This window comes from Callithrix jacchus, chromosome 13 (genome assembly GCF_049354715.1).
Source record: "Callithrix jacchus isolate 240 chromosome 13, calJac240_pri, whole genome shotgun sequence".
Classification (NCBI taxonomy): Eukaryota; Metazoa; Chordata; class Mammalia; order Primates; family Cebidae; genus Callithrix; species Callithrix jacchus.
The window spans coordinates 65,999,633-66,022,311 of NC_133514.1; the positions used below are offsets into that span (position 1 = coordinate 65,999,633).

The 22,679-nt window shown below is 40.2% G+C and overlaps 1 protein-coding gene and 1 pseudogene across 25 annotated transcripts in view; one reads left to right on the forward strand and one right to left on the reverse strand.

Moving 5' to 3' along the window:
- Positions 1–17,318, reverse strand: part of LOC108588065 (protein lin-28 homolog A pseudogene) — a 53,708-nt pseudogene extending 36,390 nt beyond the window's left edge. Inside the window, exons 1-2 of the transcript XR_013525801.1 lie at positions 17,111–17,318; positions 2,784–2,887 (exon numbers count right to left, since the gene is read on the reverse strand). The product of XR_013525801.1 is annotated as a protein lin-28 homolog A pseudogene (transcript). The remainder of the gene's footprint in view (positions 1–2,783; positions 2,888–17,110) is intronic.
- The window catches only part of RBBP8 (RB binding protein 8, endonuclease), a 116,858-nt gene that overhangs the window by 3,831 nt on the left and 90,348 nt on the right, over positions 1–22,679 (forward strand). For 11 of the 24 annotated variants that reach the window (XM_078347881.1, XM_078347871.1, XM_078347876.1 and 8 more), the window contains exons 1-2: positions 17,369–17,601; positions 21,373–21,579. Coding sequence is in view for 8 of the 24 variants with exons in the window: in XM_035270726.3 (XP_035126617.2) it covers positions 21,471–21,579 (109 nt within the window). In the remaining 16 variants the exon portion in view is untranslated. Of the gene's footprint in view, positions 1–17,368; positions 18,086–21,371; positions 21,580–21,685; positions 21,769–22,679 lie in introns of those variants that run through there. The other 13 variants (XM_078347872.1, XM_035270728.3, XM_078347870.1 and 10 more) reach the window with 7 other exon arrangements.

Below are 22,679 nucleotides of genomic sequence, written 5' to 3' on the forward strand. Positions count from 1 at the left end.
GGGAAGCCTAGGTGGGTGAACCATAAGGTTAGGAATTCAAGATCAGCCTGGCCAACACAGTGAAACCCCGTCTCTACTAAAAATAAAAAAAATTAGCCAGGCATGGTGGCGTGCACCTATAGTCCCAGCTACCAGGGATAGATTGCAGTGAGCCAAGAGCATGCCATTGCACTCCAGCCTGGGCAACAGAGTGAGACTCTGTCTAAAAAAAAAAAAAAAATTAAAAAGATATAATGTTGAAAAATATTTTAACCTTCTTAAATTAAAAAAAAAAATCAGAAACCCATGTAATCCAATCCAATTAAAGATTCGCTTCATAGAAGTCTTTATTAAAGGTGTTGTGAGAGCAGTACATCAAGATGATTAAAAGCCTTAAATACTTTTTAAAAACTCAATTTCAATCATTTGTACTAATGGAAGCAAGTATGACATAGATAATTCAAATTATAATGCAGTCATGCATCAAATAACAGGGATACATTCTGAGAAATTAGAAATTATCTTAGAAATTAGAAATTAGATTTCATTGTGTGAACATTATAGAGTCTACTTACACAAACCTCAATGGCAGAGCCTACTACACACCTGGGCTATATGATATGTCTTATTGCTTCCAGGCTATAAACTTGTACAGCATGATACTGTACTGAATACTGTAAACAACTATAACGCAGTGATAAGTATTTGTGTATCTAAACATATACTGGCATAGAAAAGGTACAGTAAAAATATGCAGTACTATAATCTTACGGGACCACTGTAGCATTCATGTTCCATTGCTGATCAAAACATTGCTATTCAGTGCATGACCGTATCTTACTGTGCCTTCTTACTTGTGCCTTCTAACTTGTACCGTTTCCAATAGCTGTTTTTATCTATTATCTAACATGACATCAAATTAATTGGCCAAGAATTTCTTTTCTTGTTTTCTCTTTCTTTCTCTCTCTCTTTCTTTCTTTTCTTTCTTTTTCTTTCTCTTTCTCTCTCTCTCCTCTTCGCTCTTTCTCTTTCTTTCTTTCTTTCTTTCTCTTTTTAGACAGGGTCTTGCTCTGTTACACAGGCTGGAATGCAGTGGTCAATTGACACATCTTCCATTGAATGAATAAAGAGCAAAAAACTGGTTAAGAGCTAATATTAGAACCAACTAATAACCCATTTATAACACAAACTGATCTTATTGATCTCTTGTAATCAACTTTAATTTCCTGTAAGATATTTAATTGCTTTACAAAAAGCTTTCTGCTGATGCTATAATTCCAATTTAAATCCATGCTAAAAGAATCTTGTTTTCACTTAAATTGTAGACACCCTATGTAGGTGGTGTGCAGAAAGACAAAAGAATCCTTTCACTAATTTAGCCCACTAGTTAATTACATATTCTTTTTTTTTTTAGACAGAGTCTTGCTCTGTCCCTCAGGCTGGAGTGTAGTGCTACAATCTTGGCTCACTGCAACCTCTGTTTACCAGGTTTAAGTGATTCTCCTGCCTCAGTCTCCAAGTAGCTAGGATTATAGGTACATGCCACCAGACCGAACTAATTTTTTTTTTTTTTTTTTGAGACGGAGTTTCACTCTTGTTACCCAGACTGGAGTGCAATGGCGGGATCTCGGCTCACCGCAACCTCCGCCCCCTGGGTTCAGGCAATTCTCCTGCCTCAGCTTCCTGAGTAGCTGGGATTACAGGCACGCGCCACCGTGTCCAGCTAATTTTTTGTATTTTTAGTAGAGATGGGGTTTCACCATGTTGGCCAGGCTGATCTCGAACTTCTAACCTCAGGTGATCCACCCTCCTTGGTCTCCCAAAATGCTGAGATTACAGGTGTGAGCCACCACACCTAGTCTAATTAATTATATATTCTTAAAACTAGTTTATTAGATATGTAAGCAATTTAGTCTATGTGACTAGCCATTAAATTAGCATTTAATTTGAATTTACTTTTAAATGTTTACAGTAGAGATTACTACAAACAATTGCAAAGAAGGCAGGAAAAAAACAAAAATTTTAAATATGTTTTTAAAATGTTCTGATGGGGAATGGTGGCTCACACCTATAATCCCAGCACTTTGGGAAGCCAAGGTAAGAGAATTGCTTGAGCCCAGGAGTTCAAGACCAGCCTGGGAAACAAAGTGAGACCCCTGTATCTACAAAAAATAAAATATTAGCTGGGCACAGTGGTACAGACCTGTGGCCCCAGCTACAACAGGACACTGAAGCAGAAGGATCACTTGATTCCAAGAGATCAAGGATGCAGTGAGCTGTGTTCACACTACTACACTCCAGCCTGGGCAACTGAGTGAAACCCTGTCTCAATAAATAAGTAAATAAATAAAATATTTTAATACAAATAGCTAATTTGGATAACTCAGGACTAACAACTAAACTGTCTATAAATCCAAAACTTACTGGGAAATAGAGAACATAATAGTTCATGTGTTAAAGACATACAGCCTTAAAAACAACCAGAAACTATTATCTTTGAAGTTACCCCTGACAAAGTGAAAATGTAACTTGAGTGACAAATTCTTAGTTCAAAGTTATATCTTAAATCTATTCGCTTGCAAGTTCTTTGCCTATCATATCTACAATGATTTAGATTAGAAGTGAGAAACACTTCCTTTCAACATGAAAATATTTTAAATCTAATGAATTTCTCAAAGACTCTTGAAACATTAAGAAATACAAGATTGATTATAACTTTATGTAGCCAATAGTTCCCAGCATTATTACTACTGTGATAACCTAGCAATGCTTCTCAAAGCACAGTCTATGACCATCTGACTCACCTGGAGGATGCCTATTAAAAATGCAGATTGATAACTTCACTCCAAACATACCACATTAGAATCTCTGGTTGGTAAATCACAGGAGAGCAGCAAGATTCTCCTGCCTATAAGAAAAAATGAGCAAGTGTGTGAGTGTCCTCAAATCTAACCCATTAACACTATCAGAAAAATAACTTCAAATGCACATGTTCAACCAGTCTTGGGTCATTAACATTCTTACAAATGACTGATACAATTAATGTGACTGTCCCATCCCTGCATGCAAATTTTTCATAAGTTAAAATTTCCATTAATAATTCAAAAATAATGAAATAGAAATCTCAAGTTTCCCCTTTATCTTTTAACCTAGGTTCTCCATGGAGAGTAAGAGCCTGAGCCCTCTGGCTTATGTGCAAGTTCTTTATTTGGGAAAGCACCCAGAAACAGGAGTAAGAGATTAGGTGAAAGGAAGGAAGGCCAATACAAAAGTTCATTCTTGAGTTCATCCACCACTATGGGCAAACAAGGCTCAACCCGTGTCTTCTTAGGGGCCATGAAACTACCCCAGAATAGCCTGTCAGAAAACGCACAAGAAGGGCACTTAACCACAAGTTCTGACTTCCATCAGTTAAGAGTTGCCTCTAAAGTTGCTAATTTCTTATGCTTTCAAGTTGCATACTTGTTTCTGCTGGCTTCAGAGAAGCTCCCAGGACAAAAAGTCAGGTGAGGGACTGTCAAGTTTCACCTGCATGAATCTGGTTGCCACTGAAATACCTCGAGCAAGCAGGGTCCAAGACGTGTCCAATACATCATGTTATAGGACAAGTATGGTCAAACTGCTTCTTCTTTAGTTTTACCAACGTAACTCTAACTCTAATGCAAAATACAATTAAAATAGATGTTCTGAGAAATGAGTACAGCAATTTCAAACGGAGAAGGAACTTTAGCCTATTCTTGTCTGATGTATTTGATCCATTCCCACAAAACCCGAGATGCACTGAAACTTGATCTTCTGTGAGAAAGGTATTTTCTAATAAACTTCAATTTATTTCCTGAATTTGGTGGCCAATTTTTAAAGGGCCAAACAGCAGCAAAATGGACAATCAGTATGTACTCTGTAAATACTTTTATGTCCAGCATTGATGCAAAGACTTCATTGTTTAAATTTTTACATTGGTAAAGTTATAGTAAAAACAGGTTGACTACACTGGACCATCAAGTAACACTTTTCATTACAGTGAAACACACAATTTTGAATAGTACAAGTTTGTCTTGGACTGTGTCCAAGAGGGTCTAGTTACAAGAAGTAATTCATTATAACCTATAATGTGATCCTGAGGCTTGGCTCTGAAAAACACATTATGTGAATGCTCTAGTCAAGCAGATTAAAAATTTTAAAATGGAACAGTTAATCATGTACTTTAATTAAGTAAATACCATATTTGTTTGCATAATATGTAAACTTAGTTCAGAGAAAGTGAAGGAGAAATAGGTGCAAAGAGAAAAGAAATCTGACTAAAAGCACATCATCTTTTCATTTAACTTGAATTCTGTTATAATAATTAAATGTGAGTTTAAAAAAAAAACGCCAAAGCATTATCTCCTTAGAAGTTAGGTAAAGTAGCTAATGAATAAAGATGAAACAGGAAAACTGAATAGTGCACAGCAAATACAAAAAAGTGGAGACACTCGCTGCTAGAAAAAGCTCAATAATAATGGACATTAACTTATTATTATTAATTTTTTTGAGAGAGGGTCCCATTCAGTCACCCATGCTGTAATGCAGTGGCAAGATCTCAGCTCACTGCAACCTCCACCTCCCAGGCTGAAACAATCCTCCACCTCAGCCTATGGAATAGCTCGGACTACAGGCTCGCATCAGCATGCTCAGCTAATTTTTATGTATTTTCTGTAGTGATGGGGTTTCCTCATGTTGTCCAGTTTGGTCTCAAACTCCGGGACTCAAGCAATCCATCTGCCTTGACCTCCCACAGTGCTGGAATTACAGCATGAGCCACCGCACTTGGCCAATGAATGATTTATTGTAACCACTAATTCATGAAATAAATGAATAGATTAGTCTATTCTTTCGATATAATTTTGCCAATGGGTTAGATCATTTTTTAAATCCTTTGGAATATAATAAAACTAATAACAACCATATAATAATAATAATAATACCTAACTTACCTAAACTCAATTATGTAAAATCATTTAACAATATAGTGTAATCCTTTCTATAATTATAAATCTTTCACAATTTGCCTAGCAATTCAACAGTTTCACTATAATTATACAACTTTAGCCATTGGAGAGATCTCTCTGATTAGCTGTAGCCCTTAAATATATCTACTGTTAACAACAGTTTCTTACATTGTTACAGTTTTTTACATATATATATCATTTAATCCTATCAACAATCCTGTAAAATATTCAAGGTATATATTATCTTCATTTCATTGATCAACAACCAAAGTACGGAGAAATTATTTGCTCAACAGGATTAGAATTAAAAATTAGAATTCATTCAGCAAATTAGATGGTACAGCTGATGCCTTCCCAATATCAGCTTATACAAATACATTACTATAACCTTGCAGTTATAGAACTCAACAATGATTCCCCACAATACAGTCTTCACACATGCTTTCTGCCTGGAAAGCCTTCTGCCATTCTCCCAATAGGCAAGCTGCTTCAAACTTCTCTTAATTCTTCTTTAAGAAATTTCAAATATATTATTTTATTCTTACAACAACCCTTTGGGCACAGTGAGTATTAAATATTCTCTTTCAGTGAGGGAATTAAGACTTGTCTAGGAAACATACAGATAATCAGAGATAGAGTCAGAATTTAATCTCTCATCCTATCTCCCAGCTCAGGACTCTTTCCATAATGGAAAAAAAAAAAAGGCTAGGAATATGGCTATATGCCATCATTGACTGTAGAACACGATCACAATTTTTTGCAGCACTTCCTATACTGTCCCTTCTGAGATTACAACATAATTCAAAACCCTTCAATCTGCTTGATTTTAAATTTAGCACATGAAACAACTCACAACCAGGGCTGGGAAAGCTAGTATAACCATTTTTAAAATTCTATTAGAAGTTAATTTATATTCATTTTTCAAATGTACATATCTAGTGTAAGGCAAGTAAAAAAGCATGCGTGCCAAAATGCTAAGAAATAAATTTAAAAGTCTAAAAAATAAAGTGAGATGATTATAATAGGTGTTTCACTCCAATCCTGACTGAGAGAGCCCAGTTTATTTTCAACGATGAGGCTAATTAAATTACAATCAAATTTTAAAGTACTTTTAAAAAGTGTAAAGCTTTTTGAAGTAAAAAGAAAAAGGTACTTGCTCTATCACCCAGGCTGGAGAGCAGTTGTGCAATCATTGCTGACTGCAGCCTTACCTTCCCAGGCTCAAGAAATACTGCTTCAGCCTCCTGAGTAGCTGGGATCACAGGCATACACCATACCTGGCTAATTTGTTTTTATTTTTTGTAGAGACAAAGTCTCACTGTATTGTCCAGGCTGGTCTCAAACTTCTGGGCTTAAGTGGTCCTCCCGCCTCAGCCTCCCAAAATGCTGGAATTACAGGTATAAGCCACTGCACCAGGCTCTGACCATATGGCTTATGGTCATCCAAACCATGACATATTTTAAAGCAAAAGGTAGCTCTATTAATCATTAAGCTAGAGCAATAAGAATTAACCAGGACCTCACTAGTAAACTAGGACATATGATCACCTCACATAAGAGATCTACTAGATTTGAGAAAAGGAAAGGAACTTTTTTTTTTTGACACACGGTCTCATTCTGTCACCCAGGCTAGAGTGTGATCAAGGCTCACTGCAACTTAGACATCTTGGCTCAAGCGATCCTCCCATCTCAGCCTCCCAAGTAGCTGAGATTACACACATCACTGAACCCAGATAGATTTATTTCTATTTTTATTTTCTTGTAGAGACAGGGTCTTGTTATGTTGCCCAGGCAAGTTGTCTCAAGCCAACCTCCCACCTAGTCTTCCCAAAGTGCTAGAATTGTGGGGATGAGCTGCTGCACTTGGCCAGAAGCCTATCTATTTCAATTTTGGTATCCTAAATAGTCCACAAAAACAAACTGTCACCATGAGTATGAATTGAATTAAAACACAATTTCACTGTACATGTTTACTATTTCTGATTATAACTTAAATAAAACTGAAAAGAGTACTAGCTAAAACTCAGGATCTCCTCTAAGAACTGAACTTTGAACAAAAACACTTTTAAATTTTTTACTTTACCTTTGGAAAAGTAACTATCGAAGCTTTCTTAATCCTAGACTCATGGATTAGGAAAAGGAGAAGCCAATATTTTAAACAAAGTCTATTTTTCTTAAGCATAACTATAATAAAGACCAAAAAAGACAGTGTGTTTAAAGTTATACCTGCAATTTTTGAAGCACATAATTACATTAAAGATCACAACTATTTGCCAGCAGTGAATAAATCCATCAATTCATAGGTGAAAAATTAGCATTTAAGATGCAATATTTTTAAATGGAAAAAGCAATGCATATTAAACATATTTCCTCGTGTGAACCTATCAAAGAATTCTCTAATAGAATCCAAATGTCAATGACTTGTTCCTACAGTTAGCTTTTTTTTTTTTTTTTGAGACGGAGTTTCGCTCTTGTTTCCCAGGCTGGAGTGCAATGGCGCAATCTCGGCTCACCGCAACCTCCGCCTCCTGGGTTCAGGCAATTCTCCTGCCTCAACCTCCTGAGTAGCTGGGATTACAGGCACTCGCCACCATGCCCAGCTAATTTTTTGTATTTTTAGTAGAGACAGGGTTTCGCCATATTGACCAGGATGGTCTCGATCTCTTGACCTCGTGATCCACCCCACCTCGGCCTCCCAAAGTGCTGGGATTACAGGCTTGAGCCACCATGCCCGGCCCAGTTAGCTCTTCTTAATATTTTCCATTACTATAAATAAATATTATTCCTACAGCTTATATCATGGTAGCATTATACATAGGATAATGATATACATTATACAATGCAGTATAATACTTTACTAGATACAATGGTAAAGATTTGTTGTTCAAGATTCTCAAAATAAAATAAACTTTTCTACTCTATAGTCTTAGTTGTCACTCAAATTATCTTATTTCTTTGGCAGTTAAGTTCTGAGATTCTTATAAGTGCCAGGATTAGAGAAAAGGCCTATGGGCTAACCACCTAACAAAATTGCTGGGCTTCATAAGCTTATATGAATAGACATGAAATATTGTCCAGACAGCCACTGCATTATAAATAGATGACATGGAAGAAACAGGTGTCCCTTTCCATTGATGAGAAATCATTTTGGGCCAGGCACAATAGCTCATGCCTGTAATCCCAGCACTTTGGGAGGCTAAGGCAGGAAGATCACAAGGTCAGGACTTTGAGACCAGCCTGACCAACACGGTGAAACCCCGTCTCTACTAAAAATACAAAAATTAGCTGGGTGTGGTGGCATGCGCCTGTAATCACGGCTACTCAGGAGGCTGAGGCAGGAGAATCACTTGAACCCAAGAGGTGGAGGTTGCAGTGAGCCGAGATCAAGCCACTGCACTCCAGCCTGGGCGACAGAGTGAGACTCCATTAAAAAAAAGAAAAAAGATAGAAAGAAAAAGAAATCCTTTTGTGGTCAGGCGTAGTGGCTCATGCCTGTAATCCCAGCACTTTGGGAGACCAAGGCAAGTGGATTCCTTGAGGTCAGGAATTCGAGACCAGACTGGCCAACATGGTAAAACCCCACCTCTACTAAAAATACAAATATTAGCCGGGCATGGTGGCACATGCCTGTAATCCCAGCTACTCAGGAAGCTGAGGCAGGAGAATTGCTTGAATCCAGGAGGCTGAGGTTGCAGTGAGCTGAGATAGCGCCACTGCATCCCAGCATGGGCAACAGAGCAACACTATGTATAAAAAAAAAAAAAAAAAAAAAAAGCCAGGCGCGGTGGCTCACGCCTATAATCCCAGCACTTTGGGAGGCCGAGGTGGGTGGATCACGAGGTCAAGAGATCGAGACATTCCTGGTCAATATGGCAAAACCCTGTCTCTACTAAAAATACAAAAAATTAGCTGGACATGGTGGTGAGTGCCTGTAATCCCAGCTACTCAGGAGACTGAGGCAGGAGAATTGCTTGAACCCAGGAGGCGGAGGTTGCGGTGAGCCGAGATTGTGCCATTGCACTCCAGCCTGGGTAACAAGAGCGAAACTCCATTTCAAAAAAAAAAAGAAGAAAGTAAAGAAAAGAAACCATTTTGCAAATAACAGATCAACAACATTCTTCATCACCCCACTATAATTTAAGCCCAAGGCAACTATGAATATACTATTTAACCTTCTTTATCAAGCATGGAGATCATTCTTAAACTGGGAAAATTGTATGCCAGTAAAACTTTGCCGATTACTGATGTGACATGAAGCAGCTCGATGAATGATGTTTAAAAACAAACAACTTTAACAGCTTAAAAAGGGAAACAAAGAAGGTATGAAGTCCAGTGTCGCTATAGTGAAGATATGAGGCTAATCTTTCTAATTGGAAAGCAAGGTATAATCTCTCTGTTACAAGCACTTAAATGAACACCTAGGATATTGTCAAAATAAAAACTGTGAGGCTGACACCTTCCACCAATGTTAAATATATATTTTAAAATAATTATAAAACTTCTCAACCTGGAATCTTGGCACCATCAAACTCAAGTCATAGACAAAACATTTTGACATTTGAGGTGAGATCGCTGATCAATGTATACTCCCACTCCAAAAAAACACTTACTAATTACTGTAAACAACTTTTTAAAAATTGAATCAAGTGTTCAAGTTGACACAAATGTTGCCAGTTAAGATACTTTTCTTTTGTCTTAAAGTTTCTCTTCCCTCTTTTCTCTCAAACAGGCTTTTGTTGTGTTCTTAAAATAGTGACTGCAGGTATAAGGATTCACTCCAGTTTACTAGAATTGTGTGTTCATGTCATAGATACTAGAAAGTTTTATGTAAATAATTATAAAGGATTTAATAACTTTCCTTTTAATTTTATGTCTGGAGACACAGACACTCAATGTTGGGTGGGGAGATGGGATGATGTGGGGAGTGGGAGAGAGATGGGAAATGCCCAGCACAAATAGCAGAAATAGTTAAGCTAAGAATGAGATATCCATGTCCCAGTTCCATCCTGCTTCTTTAAGTAAATCACACAACCTCATTTGTCCCCTCATTGGTTATATTATATATGCTGAGGCTGCACTGTACAATAAAGTAGCCACTAGCCACATGCAGACTTGAGCACTTGTAATGTGGCTAAACTGAGATGTGCTGTAACGGTAAAAGACACATCAGATTTCAGAGACTCAGTATGAAGAAAAACAATGTAAGAAGTCTAATTAATTTTTAAATTGATTATATGTTTAAATAATATTTTAGATAGACTGGGTTAAATAAAATATATTGTTAATTTCACCTGATTTTTACTTAAAATGCAATTTTTAGAAAATTTAATATTGTATATGTGGCTCTGTTAGATAGTTCTGTGCTAAGACTCTAGTAAAAAGTAGGAAAGAACCTAGGAGGTGGAGGTTGCAGTGAGTTGAGTCATGATCATGCTACTGCACTCTAGCCCTGGCAACAGAGTAAGACTTTGTCTCAAAAAAAAAAAAAAAAAAAAAGGTAGGAAAACAGGGTTGGGTAGGGTGGCTCATACCTGTAATCCCAGCACTTTGGGAGGTCGAGGTAGGTGGATCACCTGAGGTCAAAAGTTCGAGTCCAGCCTGACCAACATGGAAAAACTCTGCCTCTACTAAAAATACAAAAATTAGCCAGGTGTGGTGGCAGGTACCTGTAATCCCAGGTATTCAGGAGGCTCATGCATGAGAATTGCTTGAATCTGGGATGTGGAGGCTGCAGTAAACTGAGATTGCACCACTGCACTCCAGCTGGGGGACAGAGCAAGACTCTGTCTCAAAAAAAAAGGAAAACAGAAGAATAAAGACAGCACAGTCTGACGCCAAGGAGCCCAGAGTGTAGCTGCAGATTAAAAACAAAAATAATTATAATATAATGGTGCTTAGTGCAATGATAAAGATATATAATGAGGGTATGGGAGAATGAAGAAGGCCATTTGTGAAAGGGTATAAGAAGGAAGGATGAAGAGAAAACTTGGGTTAGTCTCCTGAAAGAGGTAGTGCCTGAGCTGAGTCCTAAAGAATAAGAAAAGGTGAGGTGTAAAAAATGGGGGTGAAAGTAATTCCAAGAGAAAAAACATTGTATGAGCCAAGACGAAGAAACAGCAAAGGGAAGGAGAAAGGATAAAAGCAGCTTCCTGTTGACAGAGGGAAAGAGCAAGGGATGCAGCAGAGACTATGTAAGGATAATAGCTTGTGTGACATTTTAAAGAAACTGAATTTTAATCTTTAGGCAGTAGATACATATATATATTTTTTAAACATAGTCTTGCTCTGTCACCCAGGCTGGAGTGCTATGGTGTGATCTCAGCTCACTACAACCTCCACCCCCTGGGTTCAGGCGATTCACCTCCCTCAGCCTCCTGAGTAGCTGGGATTACAGGTGTCCCCGCACCACACCCAGCTAATTTTTTTCTATTTTTAGTAGAGATGGGGTTTCACCATGTTGGCCACGCTGGTGTTGAACTCCTGACCTCAAGCGATCCATCTGTCTCAGCCTTTCAAAGTGCAGGGATTACAGGTGTCAACCACTGCGCCAGGATCAGAAATAATGGTTTAGGTGTTGGGCAGCTGTATGAGGACTGAATTAAGGTAAACAAGACTGGAAGCTGGGAGGCTGTTGTCTAGGTAAGAAATACCAGGGCCTAAACTAGGGCAATATGTGAGGTTGGAAAGGAAAACACTAATTCAAAATCATATTTGAAGAGGTATCATCAGCAGAATATAATGCCTGACTTGTCCTGACACCATGAAAAGGAGTTTGGATTTTATTCTAGGGTGATGGGAAGACCCTGATATGCTTTGAGCAGGGAGTGTGATTTTCTGACAGATTTTAAAGGGTCTGACTGCTGCTGGAGAATATACTGTAATGGAGAAAAGAGTGGATGACAGAAAGATTATTTATTATTTTTTTAAAAGGAGGATATTGCCATAGAAGAGGTTGATGGTAGCTTGAACCAGGGTGGACAGGAAGGTAAGAAGCAACCGGATTGTGTGTGCATGTGTCTGTGTGTGCGTGCATGTGTGTGTGCGTGCATGTGTTGTGCATGTGTGTTTTAAGAGACAGGTTCTGGCTCTGTCATCCAGCCTGTACTGCAGTTTCTCAAATCCCAAGTGAGCATCCCTCGGGCCTCCCACAGCGCTGGGAATATAGATATGAGCCACCTTGCCTGGCCTCGGGTTGTATTTTTAACTGCAAATGGTATTGCCCAATTCATGGGGTTGAGAAAGAAAAAAATAAGTTTAGGAAGATCACACTTGTTGAGCTCAATTGTCTTGTTTAGTCCAGAAGTTAGGTTGTCTGCCTAGAGTGAAAATACTTTCAGAGGCTTGAGGACTGAAAACACAAAAGTTTGGAAGACAGCAGAGAAAATAAAAGATGAGGAACAAAGGCTATTTTAAGGATTAACTGATGCCCTGCATGAAGTTTGAAACCATATGATTTTAGTGATATCAGTCTAACCTGATATGTCATTTTCCCTTCACAATACTCAACTACCCAGCTGCAGGAGTTAAGCATAGATTGTAGAATCTACAGGATTTCATTTGTAAAATGGCTTGAGTTAGATGACTTTTAAATCTACATGAGTTCCAAAATTTTACTTTTAAGAATCCTAGAGCTGTACTGCTATCATACAATTTTTTTTAAAAATTGGTGCCTAGATACACATAACATAAATTTACCATTTTAACTATTTCACCACAGTTTTTAAATTCAGCATTCCAGCCAAGGGTGGAACATTAAAAACATTAAATAGGAGTGCTGGGACATTAAAAACCTAGCCCTGAAGGTGGCAGCACTGGGCCTGAGGTGACTGTAGTCTCAACTTCGGTTGCTGCTGAATGGAAGTAGTCTCATCTTTTCATCACAGTATATAACCCAACTGTTCATTTTCTAAGTATGCTGAAATTGAAAAAGTTTAGGAAATACCGTTCTAAGCCACAAAATATGAGAAACTCAGTATTATGAAGAGTTCAAAATAACTGCTTCTCTGTTAAAGATGTTTTTTCAGCACATCTTTGGAACTTCAAAATTTATTTCATGTGGTTCTTAAAGCTTCTTTAGAACCTATCAGGATGCCTAAGCTTTTCTCATTTAAAAATTCTTAGATTTTTAAATGAGATTGTATAGGGCCATTTCCATTGTTAAAGTGGCCCTATACAATCTCATTTAAATATCTGAGAATTTTGGCCAGGTGCGGTGGCTCACGCCTATAATCCCAGCACTTTGGGAGGCTGCGGTGGGTGGATCACGAGGTCAGGAGTTCAAGACCAGCCTAGCCAAGATGGTGAAACCCCATCTCTACTAAAAACACAATAAAAATTTAGCCAGGCACGGTGGTGGACACCTGTAATCCCAGCTACTCAGGAGGCTGAGGTAGGGAATTGCTTGAACCTAGGAGGCAGAGGTTGCAGTGAATTGAGATCACACCACTGCACTCCAGCCTGGGCAACAGAGCAAGACTCCATCTCAAAAAAAAATAAAAACAAAAACCCTAAGAATTTTGAAAGCACCCAAAGGTTCCCACTTAAATAGAAACAGGATCCATCAGGGAATGTCCATTTCATTCACTTACTGATAGAATACTGATTCAGTAGTAGGCACTGGGCTAGTTCCTGGAGATAAAGGGTGAACAAATCTTTTTTTTTTTTTTTTTTTTTTTAATTTTAGAGACAGGGTCTCTCACTCTTTCCCCTAGGCTGGAGTACAATGGCATATAGTCCACTTAACAGCAGCCTTAAACTTCTGTGCTCAAGTGATCCTCTCACCTCAGCCTCCACAGTAACTAGAGCTAGAGGCATGCATCACTGTGCCCAGCTATTTTGGTTTGTTTTCTTAAAATAGGAGACAAGTTGGGAGGCCGAGGCGGGTGGATCACGAGGTCAAGAGATCGAGACCATCCTGGTCAACATGGTGAAACCCCAATCTCTACTAAAAATACAAAAAACTAGCTGGGCATGGTGGCGCATGCCCGTAATCCCAGCTACTCAGGAGGCTGAGGCAGGAGAATTGCCTGAACCCAGGAGGTGGAGGTTGCAGTGAGCCAAGATCGTGCCATTGCACTCCAGCCTGGGTAACAAGAGGGAAACTCCATCTCAAAAAAAAAAAAAAAAAAAATAGGAGACAAGGTTTCACTATGTTGCCCAAGCTCATCTTGAACTCCTGGCCTCAAATTATCCTCTTGCCTCAGCTACCCAAAGTCTGGCCCAAGACATGTTTTTTTGGTTGTCATTTTGTTTTTGAGACGGAGTTTCACTCTTGTTGCCCAGGCTATAGTGCAATGGTTAGATCTCAGTTCACCACAACCTCTGCCTTCCAGGTTCAAGCAATTCTCCTGCCTCAGCCTCCCAAGTCGCTGGGACTACAGGCATGTGCCTCCACGCCCGGCCAATTTTGTATTTTTAGTAGAGATGGGGTTTCTCCATGTTGGTCAGGCTGGTCTCAAACTCCTGACCTCAGGTGATCCGCCCACCTTGGCCTCCCAAAGTGCTGGGATTACAGGTGTGAGCTACAGTGCCCAGCAAGAAATGGTTTTTGATCTCAAGAAATTTACAGTCTAGTGGGGAGACAGAATTAATTAAATAACTAAAACAATAAAAACTGTAAGATGGGAAGGTTACATGTTACTATAAGAGGATCTAGTAGAAGAGACTATTGAAATAAGATAAAATCATGATTAGTAGATAGCTAGGGTAAAGAGTGGGGTAGGTCTGGTGGAGAACTCCAGGAAGAGGCAACAGCAAGGCCTAGGAAACATCAGAAGGCCAGTGAGACCAGAGGACAGAAAATGTTTGGAAATAAAGCCAAAGAGGGAGCAGAGGCAGTTCAAAGGGGCTTCCTTCATAGAGTAACTGGAAGCCACTGAAGGGATTTAAACAGCGCAGTGACATTATCAGATTTACTTTTCAAGAAGATCACAGAAGCTGCAGTATAAAGAAGTGCTCTCAAAGTAGACACAATTTAAGATGGGGAAGGGAAGAAGATACTTTTTTTTATTCTATTTTTTTCATCCTTTAAAAATGCTTTTAAAAATGGATTATAATCATAATATTAGCTAAGAAATACTAGCTAGCTTTTTATGGCTAGCTTTTGTACACATATTATATATCTGAATACTAAGCAGTTTACATATATATATTCATTTAATCTTCATACCCTGTGAGGTTGGTACTATTATCTTTACAGGTAGGTAAAATGGGACAGCGAGGTTAAGCAGTCAGTCCAAGGTCACTCAGTAAGGAAGTATTAGAGCAGGATTCAAACCCAGATGTCTGACTTCGGAGCCTTTAACTCCCTCATTAGATTATGTACTATTTTTCAACAGTACATGCATATAATTTAAAATTAAATATATATGGAGAATAGATGCTCAATTTTGTTCTGAACACCAGCGAATACAAAGGCTTAGGAGGGGTGTTTGGTTACGTGGATACAGAAAGGAGACTAGCAATAGACTAGGTAAGAGGTAACAATATCTTGGATTATGGAGGTGGTGATGGAGAAAACGGGATGGATTTGGATGTTTGATAACATTGAACTGGGCAATGGCTTGGATATGGAGGTTAAGATCGAATAAAGTGTCAAAGATGACTCTTTGGATTCTGACTTGCATAAATGGATTAGATAGTGAGGCACTGGCAGAGGCTACAGGAAGAGGTTAGGTCATTCTGCTAAGATAGTTTTTCTTTGGACCACACTACACTGCTCTTTCAATACTCTTGTTTAATGGCAAACTTATTACAGATTACTTCCCTCATAAACATAAAAGCTTCACTCTGTCAGTTATATTTCCTATGCTGTGTTACAAATGGCATAGTCAAAATTTGATCCATTTTCTTTTAAAAATGTGGAGTTGTCTTATAAAATGGGGAAGTGAATGATAGTTGCTGTAACAGGCTAATAGAAGGTTCAGCACCCCTCTTCTTTATACTAACTTTTTAAGTTACGATGTTTATTCATCCCTTAAGATGTGGGACAGGTGGAAAAATTACTTTTCCACTTTGTATTTATGATTTTCTAAGTACTAAACTTTTGAAGCCTGTTAATATCCCTTGTCCTCTTCCCTGGTCTTAGAATGATTACACAAAAGTACTGGACTGGTTTAAAAGATATTGTGATTCTAGTCTATTTTGTTCATTTGTAGAATTTCTACTGGTCTAAAAACGATTCTTTGAGAAATCAGGAGCAATAGGAATACCTACTATTGGTTTGAATCTCAAACGAACAGCCTCAAGAAAAATGGACTTAAAAAAAATTACCTAACAGCATGTTGTCCCAATAATGCTGATCGCTTCAGATTCCTTCTCGTTTCAAATTTGACAGAAACTTCCCATTTAGCCTCAGCAAAACACAGTTCGTTTTGATCTATGGCGGTTACCGCCCAATCCTGTCAGGTCACATTACTAAACTGCGGGTAACAGCGACAAGGCTGAAAACTGTTAGAGTAATCTACCTCCATTCCCCGCCACCATCAGTTAATTTATTTTGTGTATGGTGACATAGTCTCACACTGTTGCCCAGGCTGGAGTGCAATGGCGAGATGTTGGCTCACTGCAACCTGCGCCTCCTAGGTTCAAACGATTCTCCTGCCTCAGCCTCCCAAGTAGCTGGGATTACAGGCACCCGCCACCATGGCTAATTTTTTTTTTTTTTTTTTGAGACGGAGTCTCTCTGTAGCTAAGGCTGGAGTGAAGTGGCACGATCTCGGCTTACTGTAATTTCCGCCTCCCGGGTCCCGGTTCAAGCCATTCTCCTGCCTCAGCCTCCCAAGTAGCTGGGACTACAGGCAAGCACCACTACGCTCAGCTAATTTTAGAGACGGGGTTTGACCATGTTAGCCAGGCTGGTCTTGAACTCTTGACCTCGTGATCCGCCCGCCTCGGCCTCCCAAAGTGCTGGGATTACAGGCATGAGCCACAGCACCCGGCCTAATTTTTGCATTTTCAGTAGATACGGGGTGTCACCATGTTGGCTAGGGTGGTCTCGAACTCCTGATCTCATGATCCGCCTGCCTTGGCCTCCCAAAATGTAGGGATTACAGGCGTGAGCCACCCCGCCCGACCCATCAGTTAATTTTAACTCTCCATTCGGTACAGGTCACTCATACATACTTTCCCTGCAAAATGCTTACGTTAGACACACTGTACAGATAATTTTCACAGAACCCCAAGGGCTTGATGCTCCCGCGACAGAACGGCTGGAGTTTTCCCCAACGCTTCTCAGAAAGGCTGTGGCGGCCGCCACAGGCTCTTCAGGTCGCTCCCGGAAGCTCGGAGGTGGCGCTCACCTCCCCAGCCATCGACCTCAGGCCTCCTCAGCCGGGGCAGGAAGGGCACAGCGGCGACGGCCAGCCAGAGGAAGGGGCGTGACGTCCCGGGAACTCCCACGTGACGTCGCGCAGGCTCCCGGGCGGGGCGGGTCCGGCCGCCTTCTATCCCGGCTGGCAGCCCCCGGCCTTAAAGCGCGGGCTGCCCGGAGGGGTTGGCTTTCCCACCGAGGACTTGGCACTCTGATGAGGGAAAAGGGCGGAAGAGAAAAGCGAGCACCCGTCCCTTCACCGCCTCCGAAGGTGCCCGCTTCCCTTCGGGGGCTTCCGCAAATCCGGAGGCAATCTTGGAGGCGGTGAGTAAAAGGAATCTCTGCCCCACCCGGAGCTCTGGGTCGGAGCGGCCACTTCTGGTCTGGAGCTGCGCCAAGGGCTTCCGGGGTAGGGGTGCAGCTCTGGGGCAGTGTCTGAGGGAATCGGCCCGGCCCGGGCTACACTCATTGGAGGTGGACCGGCGGGAGGACCAGTGCTCACTCAGTAGTTTCTGCGTCTCCCGCGCGGACTGTGGAAGCGCCTTTCAGCGCCAAGCTCGCCCCGCGCATGCGCTGACTTCGGCGCGCGCTAGGGAGCTTTTTTGGCCAGACCCTCAAGCGGAACCTGTGCGGAAAGGCGGATGGAGAAGGGGCATGGGTGGAAAGCTTTTGCAGCTCTCCTCTGCTCCGCGCTTAAGAGCACCGCTCAGATGTATCGTGGAGTTTGTTCAAGTCCCCCGAGTGAGTCGAGATCTGCTTCTCGCCTTACTTGTGCGAGAATACGTGTGATGTGGCAGCCAGTATTTTGGTGAGCACCTGCGGTGTGGTGGTTTATACTAAGGAATACAAAGAAATGTATTAAGCGATTACAGGCCTTTGAGCCCAGAATGCAACTTGGGAGGTAAGAGGTACCGTTCTGAGAGATTGGGAAACGTACATTGTCGATGTGGCTCGAATAGCGGTTCAGTGCCGAGAGAGACGCCAGCAAAAAGTGCTGGGCATGCTGGGTAGGTGGAAAGGGTTTTGCGAGCCAGAATTTTGTAAGTTTAATGTTGATAAAGTATTTTTATGTTTTGTTTTTAAAGCACTGTACTTCACTTACACTCTTGGTTTTAAATGAGTGTATTAATATTTTTTGGATCATTAAAGTAATTAAATCTTTATTTTATTTATTATTTATTTATTTATTTATTTATTCGAAACGGAGTTTTGCTCTTGTTACCCAGGCTGGAGTGCAATGGCGCGATCTCGGCTCACCGCAACCTCCGCCTCCTGGGTTCAGGCAATTCTCCCGCCTCAGCCTCCTGAGTAGCTGGGATTACAGGCACGCGCCACCATGCCCAGCTAATTTTTTGTATTTTTAGTAGAGATGGGGTTTCACCATGGTGACCAGGATGGTCTCAATCTTTTGACCTCGTGATCCACCCGCCTCGGCCTCCCAAAGTGCTGGGATTACAGGCGTGACAAACCTTTATTTTAAACTATTGACTTAATAGAAACAGTTTATGTCCCCATCATTTTTTTTTTCTTTTTTTTACTACAGATATTTTACAGTTATTGGTCTCACATGACTTGATTTCAGCCCTGAGTAGGCATGTCCTAGCTGTGTGACCTTGTGCAAGTCATTTACTTCCTTAAGCCTCTTCCCCCAACTCTAAAATGAAATTATAGTAGCTGTCTTACAGAGTTTTTCTGAAGATTAGGTCGAATATAAAACAGCACAGTTTCTGGTATGTGGGAAACAATAAATGGTGGCTTTTATTAACAGTTATATATAGGCCCATTTGTTTAGCTGTTAGAGTTAAAAATATAATGAGTCGGGGCGAGGTGGCTCACGCCTGTAATCCCAGTACTTTGAGAGACTGAGGCAGGGAGGTCAGGAGTTCGAGATCAGCCTGGCCAACATGGGGAAACTCTGTCTCTACTAAAAAATACAAAAATAAGCCGGGTGTGGTGACATATGCCTGGAAACCCAGCTACTCGGAGGCTGAGGCAGGAGAATCGCTTGAACCTCGGAGGCGGAGGTTGAGCTAAGCCGAGATCATGCCACTGCACTCCAGCCTGGGCGACAGAGCGAAACTCCATCTCAAAAAAAAAAAAATATATATATATATATATATATATATGATGAAAACCTCTTTGGAAACAAAACTGTACTAATGCAGTGCACCTAATTTTACTTTCAAATCTTTCTTACAGAGATAAACGTACCTGAGAGAAATACTGGAATTATGAACCCCATTGTATACCCATCCATTACCCAGCTTCAGTAACTGTCTAAGTTCAGCCCTTGTTTCAGCTCTTCATTCAACATCCATTTTTGTTTGTTTTAAGCTTGACTTTTTTTCAAGCAAATCTCAGAAAATATATCCCTTTACCTATAAATATCTCAGTAAATATCCCTTTAACAGATGACTTTTCTTTAAAAAAATGGCCGCATCATTATTATACCCAAGAAAATTAATAATTCCCTAATAATCTAAAATCCAGTTCATATTTAGTCTTTGCTGATTATGTTTAAAAGTCTAATCACAATTTTCGCAAACCTTGATAGTTTATTTTTGTAGTGCTTTACAGTTCACCAAATGGCTTCACATATACTCTTGCTCCCTTCAGAATTACTGTTTCAGCCCCTTCATCAGAGACCTCAAGAAATGGTTAGCAAGGAACAGTCAGTTTGTGCACTTGTTAGAAAATGGTACTGCATTGGCTGAGGAGCTTTAGTAGACTTGCTAATCATTAAACGTTTTTTTTTTTTGAGACGGAGTTTTGCTCTCATTGCCCAGGCTGGAGTGCAGTGGCACGATCTCGGCTCTCCGCAACCTCTGCCTCCTGGGTTCAAGCGATTCTCCTGCCTCAGCCTCCCAAATAGCTGGAATTACAGGCCACCACACCCAGATAATTTTGTATTTTTTAATAGAGACAGGGTTTCTTCATGTTGGTCGGGCTGGTCTTGAGCTCATGACCTCAGGTGATCCGCCCACCGAAACCTCCCAAAGTGCTGGGATTACAGGTGTGAGCCACTACGCCGGGCCCTAAACTTTTTAAGTTGTAGCTAATTAATGGTTTCATTTTAAGAACACATATTAAAATATTTACTAATCCACTCGAGCTTCTTAACCTGTTGGTTTCTTCAAGGACTATGTAATAAACTTAATCATTCACCTTTATTCTAAGAGAGGCATGAAGAACTTTACCCTAATGGTCTCATAACTCCAAGATGTTTCTGTATTCATAGATCTTTGCTCTGTTTGTATCTTACTGACTTCTCTTGCTTTTGGAAAATTATACAGATCCTCAACTGTGTTAATACATCTGTCGTCTATCTGACTCTTTTATAGAATACACATAGATGTGTGTATATATGTGGATACTTGTTAAGAATGTCTTAGAAAGTTTTTCAGTTTTTGGGCTCAGTGTGTTGTTGCACTCCACTCCACATCAATTCAAAGTTTAAAAAAAATTTTTTTTTTTTTTTTTAATCGAGACAGGGTCTCTGTTGCTCTGTGGCTGGAGTGCAGTGGCACAATCTCCACTCACTGTCTCTCAGTTTCAGGCAGTTCTCCTGCCTCAACCTCTCAAGTAGCTGGGACCACAGGCATGCCCCACCACACTCAGCTAATTTTTGTATTTTCAGTAAAGATGGGGTTTCACCGTGGTGGCCAGGCTGATGTCAAACTCCTGGCCTCAAGTGATCCACCCACCTCAGCCTCCCAAAGTGCTGGGATTACAGGCAACAGCCATCTCACCTGGCTAAAACAATAAATGCTTTTATACTGGTACATTAATATTGACCATGAATGATAAAAATATCTCCATATTTGAATCCTTTCTGTTTAATGTAATGATAGTTAATTTCTTTCTCTAAGAGGAATAAGAAAATTTACCTTATATAGCCAAATAACTGAAGTCAGGGCTTTTCTCACCATTATCATCTTCTTTCCTTATTCTTTCCTTCCCTTCCCAAATTCTAAAAATGATTGATTATAGGTAAATAAGGAAAACTTGAAGATATCTGGACTTGTGTTTCATCCTGACTTCAAAGTATACAAAGGTAAAAGCAAAGTTCATTTATGTTGCAATCTGTTATTTCAGGTATTTGACCTGTCCAAAGACAACTTGATACCTCTATAATGTAATAGAAAAGATCAGAAAATATTAAGCAAGCAGCAGTGTGGAGCATATTAAGCAAGATGAACATCTCAGGAAGCAGCTGTGGAAGCCCTAACTCTGCAGATATATCTAGTGACTTTAAGGACCTCTGGACAAAACTGAAAGAGTATCATGATAGAGAAGTACAAGGTAAAGTCTTTTCTTAAATGCTTAACAGCAGTATTTTGTTGAGACTGTAGTGGCAATAACTACCTTTTTTAACAGTTTCGTTTATTTTTTCTTTTTCAACTTTTAGGTTCAGGGATACATATGCAGGTTTGGTACCTGGATAGATTGCATGTTGCTGGGGTTTGGTGTACAAATGATTTCGTCACCCAGGTAGTGACCATGGTACCCCATAGGTAGTTTTTCAATCCTCACCCTCTTCCCATCCCCTCACCCTCCACCGTCATGTAGGTCTTTGTATCTGTTTTTCTCCTCTTTGTATCCATTATACTAAATGTTTAGCTCCCATTTATAAATGAGAACATGCAGTGTTTCTGTTGCTGCTTTAATTTGCTTAGGATAATGGCTTTGGCTGCATCCATGATGCTGCAAAGGAAATCATTTTGTTCTTTTTTATGGATACATAGTATTCCCTGATGTATATGTACTACATTTTCTTTATTCAGTCCACTGTTGAGTTTTATACATTTAATAACCAACTTTAAGTCAGTTCCAAGTTATTTTTCTTTTTTTTTTTTTTTTAGACAAGGTCTCACTGTGTCACCAGGCTGAGGTGTAATGGTGTGATTATGGCTCACTGCAGCTTCAAACTCCCATTTTCAAGTGTAGTGGGGACCATAGCATAGGCACATACTGCCATACCTGGCTAACTTTTTATATTTTGTAGAGTCAGGGTCTCACTATGTTGCCTAGGCTAGTCTTGAACTCCTGGCCTCAAATGATCCTTTTGTCTCTGCCTCCCAAAGTGCTGGGATTATAGATGTGAGCCACTGTGCCTGGTCCAGAGATCTCATTATCTATTTATTGATATATTTATGTATTTACTTATTTATTTATTTTGAGACAGGGTCTCACTTTGTTGCCCAGTCTGGAGTACAGTTGTATGATCACAGCTCTCTGCAGCCTTGACCTCCCAGGCTCAGGTGTTCCTTCCACCTTAGCCTCCTGGGTACCTGGGACTACAGATGTGCACCACCATGTCCAGCTAATTTTATGTATTTTTTTTGTATAGGCAGGGTTTTGCCGGGTTGCCCAGGCTGGTCTTGAACTTCTGGGCTCAAGCA